Source organism: Barbus barbus (genome assembly GCF_936440315.1).
Source record: "Barbus barbus genome assembly, chromosome: 42".
Taxonomy (NCBI): Eukaryota; Metazoa; Chordata; class Actinopteri; order Cypriniformes; family Cyprinidae; genus Barbus; species Barbus barbus.
Window position 1 is genome coordinate 15,781,276 of NC_136720.1, and position 15,903 is coordinate 15,797,178.

General features: G+C 39.1%; 1 protein-coding gene and 1 pseudogene across 2 annotated transcripts; one reads left to right on the top strand and one right to left on the bottom strand.

The window, feature by feature from the left end:
* The first annotated feature begins 222 nt into the window (after positions 1–222).
* Positions 223–4,084, top strand: LOC306861852 (mesoderm-specific transcript homolog protein-like; annotated as a pseudogene). The gene is made up of 9 exons: positions 223–228; positions 308–383; positions 522–601; positions 728–788; positions 892–1,028; positions 1,519–1,620; positions 1,715–1,791; positions 2,237–2,300; positions 3,968–4,084. The product of its transcript is annotated as a mesoderm-specific transcript homolog protein-like (transcript).
* Positions 3,083–15,658, bottom strand: LOC306861255 (coatomer subunit gamma-2-like). The gene is made up of 23 exons (XM_079403434.1): positions 15,521–15,658; positions 14,682–14,734; positions 12,788–12,868; positions 12,614–12,685; positions 11,911–11,990; positions 11,719–11,794; positions 11,483–11,575; positions 11,230–11,316; positions 10,993–11,150; positions 10,763–10,896; positions 10,609–10,676; positions 10,269–10,457; positions 10,011–10,106; positions 9,563–9,806; positions 8,541–8,616; positions 7,822–7,925; positions 7,584–7,709; positions 7,301–7,369; positions 6,887–7,198; positions 6,667–6,764; positions 6,442–6,580; positions 4,954–5,052; positions 3,083–4,842 (listed from the first exon to the last, which is right to left on the bottom strand). The coding sequence occupies exons 1-23, from the start codon at positions 15,555–15,557 to the stop codon at positions 4,712–4,714; spliced, it is 2,622 nt and encodes an 873-aa protein (XP_079259560.1). The 5' UTR covers positions 15,558–15,658; the 3' UTR covers positions 3,083–4,711.
* Between the last annotated feature and the right edge of the window lie 245 nt (positions 15,659–15,903).

A 15,903-nucleotide genomic window follows, 5' to 3' on the forward strand; every position in this document is an offset into this window, starting at 1 on the left:
AATGTTGATCCAGGAACATGTCTTACTTGGCAAAATCATGGTGACTGAATATCAAAAGTCATTTTGATACAGGCTTTAATAATCATAATCCTTCTGTCTTGGATTACACGCATCCAAACCGCTCGTCTCTACCTCTCACTCCAGCAATAAAATAACAATTTACTATGTTAATTCAATGCAGTAAAGCACAAAGAAATAACAGCCTACCCTGTCTGCAGCAGAATGAAAGTGAGTGCGGATCGACCCGTCGTGTGAGCAGGGAGTGGTGGGTCTGTTGTGCATTCCTCTGCATATCCCTCCGCCACAGCTCTCACCTGCGCTCAACACCTGGTGCTCCTCCGGTCACTTCTTCACATTCAGAGGCAATAACATCTTCTATAAAGGTATATCACAAGCTTTGTTTATAAACGGACACTTTCTTATTTCCATTCCACACACACACAAATATATATATATATATATATATATATACACTGTATATACATGACATAGTAATGTACTGTATTCCCCTTTGTCAATAGAGTCAGTTGGTGTCGTGGGAAGCTCTGATGTCCTCTTGCTGCTTCATGGTTTTCCTACTTCCAGCTATGACTGGTATAAGGTAAGTCGTTTTGTGGTGTAAAACTGCATTAACATTTCAGTAAAGCAGCAATAAACTGAGAGCAATTTATAGACAGTGACTGGACACACCGTGGTGTTTCTTGAATCTCATTCTGTTGTTTTGAAGGTCTGGGATTCTCTGACTCATCGCCCTCGACTTCCTTGGCTTTGGTTTTTCAGACAAACCGGTGAGATAAAAGACACGAGTCACTCACAACTACTGATTTTTATAAAAATAATGTATTTTATTATCTGTGATTTGAATAATTAATTCTATCTAACAAACTCCAGCGACCACACCGTTACTCCATCTTCGAGCAGGCCAGTGTGGTGGAGGCCCTGGTTGCTCATTTGGGTCTGTCAGAGCAGAGGATCAACATCCGGTCACATGATTATGGAGACACTGTAGCTCTCGAGTTACTGTACAGGTGAGCCCTAAGGATCCGTAAAAGTCTCTCGGCATTATTTAGCTTAATGCCCCTGTCAATATGATCTGGCTGGTTCTCACGTGCAGTTAAACACACAGGAGTGACCATAATAGAAGTGGACACGTCACGATAAACATCCTCTGCCTCTCAGAGACTCGTTATCCAAGATTTGTTCAGAAAGTGAGTGGGACAGTTATAAACATGTTTGTTTTCGTTTTTAAATATGAGACGTGAATATTTTCAATCTTTGGTCATCTATAGGTGCTGAAGGACTCTGGTTTCATTTCACCTGTACTTACCCGACTAATAAACTTCCAGCTTTTCTCTAGAGGGTGAGTGAAGAATGGGAAGGTGTTTACTTTTATGCTCTGTAATTCACAGTTCAAACTATTCGTTGGACTTTACACATATAATTGGAAATAATTTACTTATATAATATTAGCAATTGAAGGATTTAGGTCACAGCTAGCATGATTTATTTATCCTACAGAATAAGGGATGTGTTTGGACCGTACACCCAGCCAACAGAAGCCGAGTTCTGGGACATGTGGACGGGAATTTGCTTTAACAATGGAAATCTGGTCATGGACAGGTGTCCAAACGTCTCCATGTGTTGCACTTGCATTGCTTTGCTTTTAATAATAACCGTCACCAACTATCGTTTGTTGTTATCGTGTCTTGCCCAGTATCCTGCAGTACATTAACCAGAGGCTCAAACACAGAGAGAGATGGGTCGGGGCTCTAACCGCCACTTCAACACCATGTGAGTACACACACCATTCATACTGTGGTACGAAGTGCTGGAGTAGCCGTCATGCTACAAGAATGAGGTGTGTGAATACTTAAAAACTCCGCTATGGGCAGTGCTATTGAAGCTTAGTAGTTTAATCCAATGAAAATCACTGTGGAAGCTGCTTAGGCCGTCTGCACCCCAGGCAATAAGAGTTTGAGGTGATGGTATATATTTAGTAAACATTTAAATAGTTGAATGCAGTAGTGTGGTGTACAACATATACACTATATTATACAAGCAGTGCAGCAGGACAAGCATGTTAATGCTCATACTGTAGGACAGGAGGGTTGGTTTTGTGCTTTGGAAGATAATTACTAGTTAAATCACTTTAGGCTGTGTAATGGGAATTTACAACATCCTTAACATTTTTACTTTGCAAATGTCACTGATTTATCACTTTTTTTTTACTTTGTAGTGCACATGATTTATGGACCACTAGATGCAGTTAATCCACATCCTGAGTTCATCCAGCTCTACAAGTAAGTAGATATGTCAGTTTATATTTATTAACTCTGTCTACACTAATGTTATTAATATCGCTATAAGAAGTATTTTAATTTTTTTTTTTAAATGTGCATGTTGATTTTCTTAATCATTGCAAAAAAAAATTGTATTGTTTATGTGAGAAGGTGTTGGCCCAGTGGTAAGAAGTCATGGCACAAGACTTTGTTCCTACATGAGCCCTGGGTTCAAATCTCAGGTGTTTCATTAATTGGATAAAAACTTAAAAATATTTGCTGAATCTTCACTTTCAAAACACATAACGTTGACATCCCCTCATGCAGTCTTTTTGTTGGTTGATTTCAATCCCAATACACAGGTGGTCTTTGAACCTGCGCTTCTATTGCAGCCTTGTCCACAACCAACATGTTTAGCCACTGCACCATCATGGCTTTCACAATGCAGATGGCATTTTTGGGTGGTTTGTTGTATGCAATGACAGCAATTTAAACTAAGCAACAGTGGGATTTGTACTCTAGTCTCTGATATAAAATTACAACGCCTTCTCTCCTCAGCATCTGAAACCATTTGACTGTCGTGCAGGACTCTGGGTACAAAACACTTCTCGAGCCACTGAGATTGGATGATTATTGTCTGTTTTTGCAGAGAGAATTTACACACAGAGAAGTAAAAGTAGTAAAGAAATAATGAGATTAGAACCAAGTCTTTCTTGTATGAAAGGCAGTGATTTATCCTCTGAGTCACAGTTTGCAGTTACATAGAATTGATTATTAGCCTTTTTTTTTTTTTTTTTACTTTGTTATGCATAATATCTTGAAAGAGCATTGTTACTTCTGTATGTAATTTTAAAAGATGACTTTCAAAAATGTTCCAATCTAGTTCCTCATGAATTGAATCTTTTGAGTTAAAAGCACAGTAATTGCCCACTACTTCAATCCATGCGTCCCAGTGTGCATGCTATCCACCCTATCTGCCCTAAATAGAATTGAAAATTACTAATATAGATAGAATTTAGGATGGATAGTATGCACACGGGGAAGTCATGGCCTAATGGTTAGAGAGTCGAACTTGTAATCCAAAGGTTGTGGGTTCGAGTCTCGGGCTGGCAGGGAGTGAATGTCCAGCGCTCTCTCCACCCTCAATACCACGATTGAGGTGCCCTTGAGCAAGGCACCGAACCCCCAACTGCTCCCCGGGCGCCGCAGCATAAATGGCTGCCCACTGCTCCATTTGTTGGTGTATGTTCACGGTGTGTGTTCACTGCTGTTTGTGTGCACGTTGGATGGGTTAAATGCAGAGCACGAATTCCGAGTATGGGTCACCATACTTGGCAGTATGTCACGTCACGTCACATTGGGACGCAGGCAGTGTCTCCTAACCACCAAGCTCTTGGAGGCTGAGTTGAAGGAGTTGAATCAGGTGTGTTTGATTAGGAAGAGTTTTAAAAATGTGCACTGTTGGTGTGCCTTTAGGAGCAAGAATGTGAAGCATTGCACATCTGTCCCTAGAGGGTTCGTTCTTTACTATAAGTAAAACTGGTGATTTCAAGTTGGAACTAAACATATAAAGATGAAACAGCTAAGATGTGAGAAAGACAGAACAAGCTTTTGCTGTAGATAATCTGGGAACTATTACACTGGAAATATTTTTTAACCACTTTTCCTGGTCTCTTTTCCTAGTGCAGAAACTAGTGCAGAGATCCACATTATCAGTTCTAGATGAGAATGTGAGTCATTATCCACAGCTGGAGGATCCCACAGGCTTCTTTAATGCCTATCTCAGCTTTATCAACTCATTCTGAGATGAGTAATGAGTGGAATATTGCCTCAAATAAATTGTTAGAAAATATTCAAATCCATTTATTAACAAACCGCAGAGTATGTGAAATGTCAGTCATGTGTTTAAATGCATGAAACTGAAAATATTGTACCAAATACCCAAACAGTCATTACAAAAGTCAATAAGAGTTTGCTCAAATACAATGCCATTAATTGTAAATACATTTGTGTTGCAAGCATGAATGCTTTTATTCAAATAAAAAGACCTTTGTATGAATTGTCTCGTTTTGTGTAGAAAAGCCCCCACTAAAACACAAGTTTTGTACTGTTTTCGTTTTTATTATTGATAAATGAAAAGGCTTGTAGTTAAGGACTGTTTCCCCTGAGCTGTGACACAAAGTCAAAACAGCTCAAGTACCAGAGAAACAATGTTTAGATCTCTTCCACATGAATTAATGTGGCACAATATTTTAGAAATCTCTCCAAACAGAACAGACCAAATAAAGAAAGGATGTTTCAGACTCCGAGGATTCATGTCAAGTCACAAAGATGGTTGTGAGAAATGTTATAGAGCTACTATATAGATACACATAAAAGCACAATGACCCAGATTGATTGGCATGTGACCAGGTCACTCAAACATTACTCGTTTAGCCGACAGAAGCCAGGATGACATCCACCACATTCTCGTCTGTGCTCCTAACAGTCACCTGCATAGTGACCCCATCAGCCAGAGCCAAACGTGCCCTCACCAATACATCATGACCTCCCCTAAACACACCTTCAGAAAGAAAAGATCATAAACCTCATCAGTCAGAAAATGAATATCCAATACACATTTCAGGAACTAAAATTCTCTTAAAACAACTGGAGTGATTCAATGAGTACATACCTGCTAGGAACAGAACATGCGAGTTCTTGTTTTCAGGAACTTTGTCTGAGCGCTCGCAAGGCTGCATGCCCAAGAAGCTGATAATGTTATTTACTGCCTCTGTGAAGATAAACATGATAAAGAGATGATCAAGTCACATCCACAAACTCTTCCTGTTATAATCAAACACCTTTATTTGTTTTTCTTACTGATAGCCATGAGGATATTGAAAAAGATTTTAAAAAGTTACAGTTCACCCAAATATGAAAATCTGGGGATGTACTTATTTTTATTTTTTTTTCCTGAGGAACCGTTATTGTTGATGACAGATTTTGGCCAGAAGCAATGGTTTAAAATTAAAATGCTTTGATGGATTTTCTTACAAACATGCAGCTTTTAACTTAGAAAGATGGCAATTGATGGACTGGAGTGGTGTTGTTTTTAATCAGCTGTTTAAACTCTCATTCTGATGGCACCCATTCACTCCAGAGGATAAATCGGTGAGCAAGTGATGTAATGCTTAAAGGGGTCATATGACGTTGCTAAAAAGAACATTATTTTGTGTATTTGGTGTAATACAATGTGTTTATGCGGTTTAAGGTTCAAAAAACACATTTTCCACATACTGTACATTATTGTTGCTCCTCTATGCTCCGTCTTTCTGAAACGCATCGATTTTTACAAAGCTCATTGTTCTGGGAAGCGAGGTGTACTCTGATTGGCCAGCTATCCAGTGTGTTGTGATTGGCTGAATACCTCAAGCGTGAGATGGAAATGTTACACCCTTCATGCAGTGTCGCGAGACGACACAAAAACAATAAAACCCATTATAAACGAGGCATTTGTTGCACCCAGTGGGGACATTACTTACCGATTATAATGACTTATACTGTCTTTTTACGTGTTGCATCATGCCGCGTAAACATTACTATGTCTCCATTTGTGATCGGAGAAACGACAAACAAACACTACTCTACACAGCTCAAAACTCGCGTTTGAATCATCAGTGGCAAATTCTTTAAATAGTCAGAAGCACCAAACTGTCCTTGCAAAGTAGGACTTGCCCCACTTTATAGAAACAGCCTTGGTGTAAGCCAACATTGTAGGCTACTCTTCAAGGTTCAGGAAATAGTCCTCCGTAAAAGTTACGCCGCCTTTCTTTGCGTGTACATTTGGGCGGTGTTTTGGAAATCTTCCCACACCGTGATGTAGACATGTGGGGGCGTGTTTGAATGAGCCGTTTTAGCAGGGCGTGGTCTAGTCTTAACTTTTATAAAGAATCTCTCTTTGGTTTTGAGACTTAAGTCTTTGCAACTTCAGGGATCTTATATATGCATGAACAGCTTGTAACACTCCAAAGAGAAAGGAAAAATTTAAAATCGCATCATATGACCCCTTTAATTTCCAATGAAGAAAAACTCATTTACATTTTGGAAGGCCTGGGGCAAGTATATTTTTCAGCAAATTTTCATTTTTCAATTTTCAAACTATTCCTTTAAACAAACTTACCATCTAAAGTTCTGACTGTGGCCAAAGCAAATGTCTCTTCTTTCTCATTCTCGTCTCCGATCTCCTCCCACGCTGCACCAAAGTTTGGTTTTAACACCTTCTGTATGTGGTCTGCGACTGTCACCTCCAAATCTTCCAGCTGTGGACAAGACATTCAATGAGGAATGGCCACTGATAATGTTCAAATTTTCATCAATTTTGAACAGATTTGGAAAATTCACATACCACATATTCATCATCATAACCATCATCATCAGGCTCTCCCGTGTTGGGATCACAGTCCCGGACCAGGTATTTCATTGTACAGCTGAACGTGCAAGACACTAAGACAAATGCAAACAACAAAACAAAACTCATTATGGGAAACAACATCTATTTGTTGTTCATCTATTCTCTGCCCAAGCAAGAAAAGTTGACATTACACTGCAAATCAATCATGTCTGACCTGCTGTGGGGTCATCCTCTGGTAACCGGACCAGACTGTAGCAGGAGTTGGGCTGGCTGTAGGGTAGACTTGGTGCAGGTACGAAATGTAGCACCTCGTACGCCTCCGATGGCTCCATCTGGACCAGAACCCGCTGCAGCAGCTGGTCGTTCAGCGTGTTGGTGCAGTCGAACTGGAAGATCATGTGATTTACGAAAGTGTGTTTGATACAGCGCACCACATACTCAGTCTCTGCTTCTGTTAACTGAACCGGATCGGACGACTTGAACAGGGGACCCAGGCCCTGGAATTCTGGGATGGCTGCAAGTTGCTCTGAGGGAGAAAAATAAGGGGACCAGTTGAAAAGTGGTTTGCTTCAGACACTGGTTTAATGATGCCACATGCATTGTTTGGCTAATTAGCTAATCTTCTTACCTTGGTAAATGTCTTGGCGGGAAGGTGTAAGCCTTTCAGGTAGTTTGCTTGTTGCCACAGGTGCGATTTCTGGCATGAAAGAGAAAAATGAAGTGAACTTTTTTTTCAATTTGAGCAGTTTTGATTAAACTCTGGGATTTACCCTAAAACCAGGTTAAGACATAAAATGATTAGCATCCAAATTAGATTAGATTTTTTTTGAGCATACGTTACTATGAAAATATTCTGCAATGGATTATGATGATTAATGAAGTTATTGGCCTGCTGAAGCTCAGGTTCACACCTGTTTTCTGTTCGGTGATGGGCGCGGTGGCCAAGGGAACTGTCTTCATGTCGAACGCTTTCTCAGAGGGCTCCAATGTATACTGGTGGAGGGATTTCTCCAGTCCGGGAACAGATACGGACAGACCTGCGAACAAACCATTCATCAGCTGAATCATATTAAATACAACAACAGATACACAATAAGAATCTTATCTATCCAGAACAACTGCAACCAACACTTAAACACAAACCCTCACCATTGAAGATGTAAGCGGCATTCAAGGCCTTCTGCTTCTGCTGAAGGACGTTCATGTAGAATGTGGCTCTGTCTCTCACCTCATCATCACTGTCCATCATACACCTGACAGAAACACAGTAAATTAGCACCTTAAAATGTTTCCCTCAAGAAATGGGCAATAAGCAACATTATGACAATATTCTGGTAGATATTAGATATTTTTATAGAAAAGTGGTTAAAAAAAAAAATACTGAAAAAAAAGTTAACAAAAAGGAAAGAAAAAAAATATATATATATAAATATATATATTATTGTATTATGCATATTTGAAACCAATTTAATCAAATCAAAAAATTTCACTTTTTGGGAAAAAATATTGTTTTTATACTCTCTGCTCAGTGCTTTGCACAATTGTTTTTAATCCATTCAAATAAATTAATTATTTTAAAAAAAAAAAATCTCTTTAGTATTACATATAGAGAGAGGGAGACTATTTTCAGCTTTGCATCGTTAATCAAATAGTTGAAGTGTTTCTATTTACTATTTTATTTTTCATTTTGCATCATATTTTAATTAGTTAAATTTAGTACGTTTTTAATTCAATCAAAAAAATAAAAGGATTTCTCCCTTTTTATTTATTTTAACATTCACATTAATTTCCAAACATTTCTTTGTTCATTTCCTTACTCTAATAATCAGATTACCATTATAATTACCCCCCTGCTGCTGAAGGCCTACCTCTGCATAAGGACCAAGACGCTTGGCAGCAGGTCATTGTTTTGAGCTCCAAACTTGGCCAGTGCACTTACAGCAGCTTTGAAGAAAAACGTGAGAAAAGAGTCAGAGCAGAAGAAAGCTTAAATGTCCTAAAGCTGCAGATTTAGTCTCTGGAATCATGTTAATTACAGATTATCAGACCATCTTAAATTTACTACTACTTGCAGTCGGACTGCAGTTAATTATTGGGCGCTCAAACAAAAAATCCGTACTGCTGTATTGCAAACACAAGCTTCCACCCATCCCTCCCACAGTCTCTTTCAGCTCCTACCATCAGGAAGACGTACCGGAGCATCAGAGCCCGCTCCGCCAGACTGCTCAACAGCTTTTTCCCCCAGGCTGTGAGAGCCCTGAACTCAAACCACCCCGCCCCCCTCTGAAACCCCATGCAAACCCCTACCTCCTGAAACATGGACGACCACCCCCCCCAAACCAAACCTCACCACACCAAAGAAAAAAAAAAAAAACTGGATTTTTTTTTTGCGCAATTCGAAGTGTGCTACACACAGGTGAGTGGGCCTGTACAAACCACCTGTAGTAACACACTCTCCTCTATGTGCACTAGACACTTTACACACACTGCTGCGTGTACACAATCCCACAAAAGACTCAGCAATATATGTATGTTTACATACTCATGCACTACAAATCATCCTGCTCTGTTCCCCAGCCAGCTGCTTGACTCAAAATGTTTCTCTTTGCACATGTACAGTATTTATGTGAAGCATTCGTATAGTTTGTATTTTTTTATCCTTTATTCTCTTAGTTTGTATAGGGTAAATATTTATATATAGTATACTTAAGTTAAAATCTGTCAGTAGGTTAGTTGTGTATAGGTTTATAGTGTTTCCACATGTAGCGGAATGACAATAAAGCTCAACTTGAACTTGAACTTCCTGAAATCTTAAGATGGCACGAGCAGGTCTTTAAGCTCATTGCAAGGAGGTTAACACATAGGTCAAAGGTCACGCAAGATTACCCACCTGCCCGCACCGCCTCGCTCTCCAGCACCACACGGTTGAAGATGAAACGGATGTATTTGGAGGGGGTGGGGGTACGTGGGCCCTCTTTCCCCAGCAGGTGGAGGATTTTAGTGGCCAGTACGGTATGCTCGCAATCCTCGATAAACTCACACAGATGGGCCAAGCCCGTTTCCTTACTCTCTGGGTTTTCCTCTATGATACTGATGATACAATCCACGATGGCTCTCTTGTACTCAAAGCCACCCTACAAAAGGGGGAAAAAAAATTAAACAGAATAGAAAAAGTAAAGGTTTTTTTTCCCAGATATTTTTGGCGATATTAAAATACAGATCAGAAGTAAACCAGTTTTTAAGGGCATCAAGTATAAATCCGGTTGTGTGGTTTGGCACAAGAAAAGAGATTACGAGACTCCAGTTTAATAACAGAGAATGTCCTTGAATGAACTTACATCATCTCTCAACATGTTTGAAAGGAAGTTCATCATCACGCTGTGCTTTCTAGGATACTTCTGGCACAGGGCACTGATGGCCTGGACCACAACCACCTGGAAAACAAACACACCAATTGGTTATGAAAACACACAGTTTACAGGAAAATTATCACAGGCAAAACTAATAGAACTCCTGAAATATGATTGAATATGCATCTGAAGCATGTGTTTGTTGTCGAAATTTTTGTTAATTCACTGTCTGGGTCGTGAAGTCACCTTGAACTCGTCTGAGATCTCAGAGACGAAGGATGAGATCTGCTTCATAAGGCGGTCCACGCTGCTCTCGCTGCCGGTCTTCAGCAGAGTGGTGATGGCCAGGGTGGCGATACTGCGGTTGGAGTCAGTGATCAGGTTCTCCAGGTCCAGGTTGCATGCGGTCACCGCTGACGGGTGCTTCATTGCCACCTGTGTGAACAAGGGAAAAAAATATATTGTTTGTGGTCAAATCACTTCTTCAGAATTTTAATGTTTCACCTAAAAATGTGTTCTTTGGTGTCTCCATGTGGTAGCTGATGATACTGCAACTAGTTATAAATTCAATCCTGTTCAAACCAACCTTATTAAGGGTCCGTACAGCTGCATAACGCAGGGCTGCTTTGGGAGAGCTGCAAAACAGCTGGAGAACTATGGAAAGAGAAAAAAAAGGCAGAATTCATTTGAGCATCTAGTGTACTCTGATGCTGATAAGAAAGCAAAGAGGAAACACTAACCAGACACAGCAGGAGCCAGCTCACGGGCAGTACAATTGGGCATGTGGACGATGGCGGAGGCTGCTTCATAAACCACCATCTCATGTTTATTCCTCAAGCAGCTCTCAATGAAGTCAAACAGCAGACTATCGTGTCTATTAAACCACATGTAGACCGACTAGGTAAGTTTACATTATAAGCAACTGCATAATGTTAATGAGCCTGAAAAAGCTGATGTCCAACACACATACCCTCCTTCTGTCACCTCCAGCAGTTTACTGGCAATGCGAATCATCATGCAGTAAGCAAATGGAGATTTGAGGCCAGATTTGGTGAATTTGTTAAGCATCTTGGTCACAGCCAGACGGTCATTTTTCCTCAGGTGGTACAGAAGACCCAGAGCATGGTACTGTGGAGAGAGATTCCATTTTATTAGAGACAGACAGACCATCAACTCATAAGACAATGGATGCAAACATCTCACTAACCTGCACCATGATGTTATCACTTGAAGCTGCCTCCTGAGCTTCGTTGACCCAGCGTTTTACCACATCAAAGCTCATCTTCACCATGTGCTGAAGTAGAAATACACAAACACAGCTACATTACCCAGAACCATAACGTTAGGGGTGGGAATAAGTGTAATAAACTGTTAAGTGGTAAACTGACTAGTTTCTATTAAAAATAACAGATGGGGGTGGAGATAAATATTACAAAAATAAGACTAGGTTGTGATTTTACCAGAGAGGAGACCAGAGCAGAGCTGGAGACGCTGGGCACTTTGTCCACGATGGCCTGTTTCATGTATCGTTCAATCGCCTGCAGCATGGTGGTCTGATGGACGAGATGGAAGAAGCACAGTTGGAAGGATCATTTATATCAGTTCCATCAGTTTATTTATAGTTTGTTTCTCACTGATAGCAAATTAAGTCTCCTACACACAGAGATAAAGGAGTTTGCAAACAGTTGAGACTCACATCAGTGATCCTGCAGAGAGCTCTGATTGCCGGTCCTCTGTAAACATCCTCTTTACCAGTCATGTCCTTTGTCAAGCTGAGACACAAACAAAACATTAATCAGCGTTCTTCATTAGGTAATATTGGCAGCGTGTGCACAAATTTCCATATGCAAATAAGAAATATGCTGCCATGGCAACATGAACCGCTCACCTGCTTGTAACAATGATCACATCCTCTGAGATGTTGGCCATCTCCTTTATAGTCAGGTAGCACATTCTTCTCAGGGTTTGCTAAAACAAGAGGCAAAAATTTCAAATTATTACATATAAATAAATTTTGTTCTGAATTTAAATTCAAAACATCAGCTAATAGCGGAAAACACATTATTTGCATGAAAATAATTAATTGTCAATTGAATAACTAAAATAGCAAGTAGTGATTAGTGTTATTCTCATATTATTTATTGTTACTTACCATTATAATTTCTATTAATATTTTGAATTAGCTTTGATTTGTACATTTCCTTGTACATTTTTTTTTTTTTTTGTCATTTTCTAGTGTGTTACTGTCATTTTGTATTTATTTATTTTTGTATCTATGGTTTTTAAATATGTAAAATTGTATATTTAATTTAATTTAGGCTTCATTCCAAATATTTTTTTTTTAATAGAAACTCTGGGTAATTATTACTTTTAACAATAAACCTGGAAGTGATAAAGACAGATATATCAGCCAGATTTGTATTGTCCAATAACTGTATGCTTTGGCAAATTTTGTGTGAAAATTATTGTGCATAATTTGTTGCTGTCATTAACTATATTATATTACACATTATGCAATATGCATCCATTGGCCATACCATTTCTAGATATAGGCTTTGTCTTTTAAAAACAGTTAAAAGGGAGTTTCTTACATCATTAGACTGGAACAGTCTTGTCATGGCAAAGAAAGCTTCAGTGGCCTCTGTGGTTCCAAAGTGTTCACCCTGAATAATAAAGGAGGTTAATGATGGCTCAGTCCATAGAGAGCAAAAAAAAACAGAAACTGTAGTAGAAAACTGCTGGCGAAGTAACATATAATAATGCACCTGGTTGAGCAGGTAGATGATCTTCGTGAGGATATGCAGACATCTTCTCGGATTGATGGGTGTCTCATTGAAAATCCGAGCCTTTGAAACAAACATGCAATGTAATCAGTACTAAACAGATGTTTACATCATTTTTTTTATTTTTTATTTAACCTTTATTTATCCAGGTAAACTGTTTGAGAACCACTTCTCATTTACAAACATGACCTGGCCAAGAGGCTACAAAAATCAATAAGGACATACTATAAAACTGTACATAGTCAAACACATAACACACATAGAACAAGCAATTGAATTAAAAAAGGTAACAGTAAAAAAGAAAAAGAAAAAAGAAAAGGTGCTTAAATAAGTGTGTGTAAATATAGTTCGTAATTGTCAGCAGGAACAAGAGTCAACTATGTAATTTTGGAGGTTTTGTTTAAAGGTGGAAATTGAAATCAGAGATGTAAGTTTCAGTGTGTTTTGTAGTATATTCCAGTCGTGTACTGCTGCAAAGCGGAAGGCATTACGTCCAAAGATAGTAGAAGTAGGAGGGGTACTAAATTTAATCAAATTACTTGATCTTGTATGATAGACGTTATGAGCAGCATGAAGAAGAGATGACAAATAGAGAGGTGTCTTGCCCAGGATTGTTTTATATATGAAGAGAAACCAGTGATGGAGCCGCCGAGTATGAAGGGAGGGCCAACCCACCCGTTTATACAAGTCACAATGATGAGTGTGAAAGGGTACATTAGTGACAAAACGGATGGCTGAATGATAAAGTGTGTCAAGTTTCTTTAGAGCTGTATTTGGTGCCATTCTATAGATAATATCACCATAGTCCAAAATTGGCAGTACTGTCATCTTAACAAGGGTGCATTTGGTAGCATGAGTAAAGGAAGCTTTATTGCGGAAAAGAAAAGCTAGTCTAGCTTTGACTTTTGTTTGAAGGTTAATGATGTGTGTGATGAATGACAAAGATGAATCCAACCATATACCTAGATATTTATATTTTTTGACATACTCCAGAGCCATACCGTTCATGCAGGTGATTATAAGTGGAGTCTCGGTAACTGGTTTTCGGCTAAAAAGGATACATTTAGTCTTACTGGTGTTAATTTGAAGGTGGAGATTATAAAAAAACTGCTCTATAGAGGTGAAGCTGAGTTTAAGACTGGAAGCCGCAGAATTGGGAGAGGAACCAACTGAATAAAGAATGGTATCATCTGCATAAAGATGTATCCTAGAGGTGCCAGCAGCTTTGGCTATGTCATTGACATAAATAGAAAAAAGGGTTGGGCCCAGGATGGAGCCTTGAGGCACTCCTTTAGAGATATTAAGTGGGTCTGACATAATATTTTCCACCTTCAATTGCTGGACACGGTTGGTAAGATAATTGGCAAACCAAACACAGCTAGAAGAGGACAGACCAATACTGGAAAGCTTATGTAAAAGGATCCTATGGTCTACAGAGTCAAAGGCCTTGGCGAGGTCTATAAAGGTGGCAATACAGACCTGTTTGCTGTCTAATGCTGTAATTATCTCGTCAAGGACCTTTGTGATAGCTGTTATACACCCATGTCCTACCCGAAAACCAGATTGCATGTCAAATAATATATGATTTTTATCCAGAAAATCATTTAACTGTTTTAGGACGAGCTTCTCCAGAACTTTGGCAAGACATGGTAGAATGGAAATTGGGCGATAACAATTTGGATCAGATTCAGAACCCCCTTTGAAGAGGGGAAAAATTATGGCTGATTTCCAATCAATAGGGAACTCAGAAAGCTGTAGGGACATGTTAAAGAGTCTTGTGACGGGAGCGGCAATAATGCGGGATGCTGCTTTTAAGAACATGGGATCAAGACCATCAAGGCCAGCAGATTTTAAGATTCAGATGCATCAAACTCACCTCCTGTAGTACAGCACTCTTCTCCAGATGCTGAAAGGGGTTTGAGCCACTTCCTAAACACATCAAAATACAGCTGTCAATCATCTAAAGCTACTTAAAGTGTCTAAACTAAAGTGTCTTCATTAAAAAAACAATATATAAAATCATAAAATGTCTTTTCTTCTAGAAAAGTGCACACAGAATAAGTTTTAAAAGGACAAACAGCATCTCAATGTGACTCTTCGTCTGAGTTCACTTCAAAACAGCAATATTAGTCACAGATATGATATGTAACTCCTATATGCAAAGTAAACTAAAACCAAAGAGTTAGATCTTCTCAATCTGAACTGTCGGAAGATTATAGATTAACAGCATTGTAGGTGAAGTTTTTATGACCTGAGAGAATAGCATCTATGTGGTCCCTTTGCAGTCATTTATCCAAACTGAATCAACCTAAATCAGAAAATGCCTTTAAACGTCTAAAAGCTTATCGAGAAAATCCACGAAGCAAATATAGGATTTTCATTGTTGACATTTATATTGCAACTTACATCAATAAAGCGAACTGCTAGCACATTAGCTAACTAATTAAAGATTAAATAAACATATTACAGGATACTGCAAAATCACACAGCTACTACTGGTTAAACAGCCACTCTTAGACAGAATTAAGTATAAAACTGGAACATGCACATTCATTTGAAGTGTTAAATAAGTTATATTTTCAGTTACAGATGTTGTGCTGTGGCCTGCAGACGCTCTTAGCAAAACAGCTGACACCATTTCGGCCGCTGAAATAAGATGCTATTTATACAGTACTGATTCTATAATGGTCAACATGTATTTAATATTGATCTTACCAGACTCCTCATCCTTCTTGTCAAATTTCTTGATCATTTTACGGAATGTTTGAGAGCAGTAAACGAGATGATCAGACAGTCGTTCACGCTCCTTCCCTCCACGTCAACTTAGGGTGACGTATGTTGTGAGCTGGAGGAGGTGAACATGGCGCCCACCTGGATCATACTTCAAAATAAAAGTCTGTGCTTAAAAGTCGGAATGTTGATTTTTGTTTCTTTTTCTACGTTCCATACGAAAGAATTAAGAAGTAAACTTATGTGTGTGTGTGTGTGTGTGTGTGTGTGTGTGTGTGTGTGTGTGTGTGTGCGTGCGTGCGTGCGTGCGTGTGTGTGTGTGTGTGTGTGTGCGCGCGGGTATGGGCCTATGATTTTAAATATATATA

Coding starts and splice junctions, on each gene's coding strand:
- LOC306861255 (XM_079403434.1), bottom strand. CDS start 15,557: ATGATCAAGAAATTTGACAAGAAGGATGAGGAGTCTG. Junction 11,576..11,718: donor CTCTCTGCAGGATCACTGAT/GTGAGTCTCAAC, acceptor CTCGTCCATCAG/ACCACCATGCTGCAGGCGAT. Junction 10,107..10,268: donor AGATCTCAGACGAGTTCAAG/GTGACTTCACGA, acceptor TTTGTTTTCCAG/GTGGTTGTGGTCCAGGCCAT.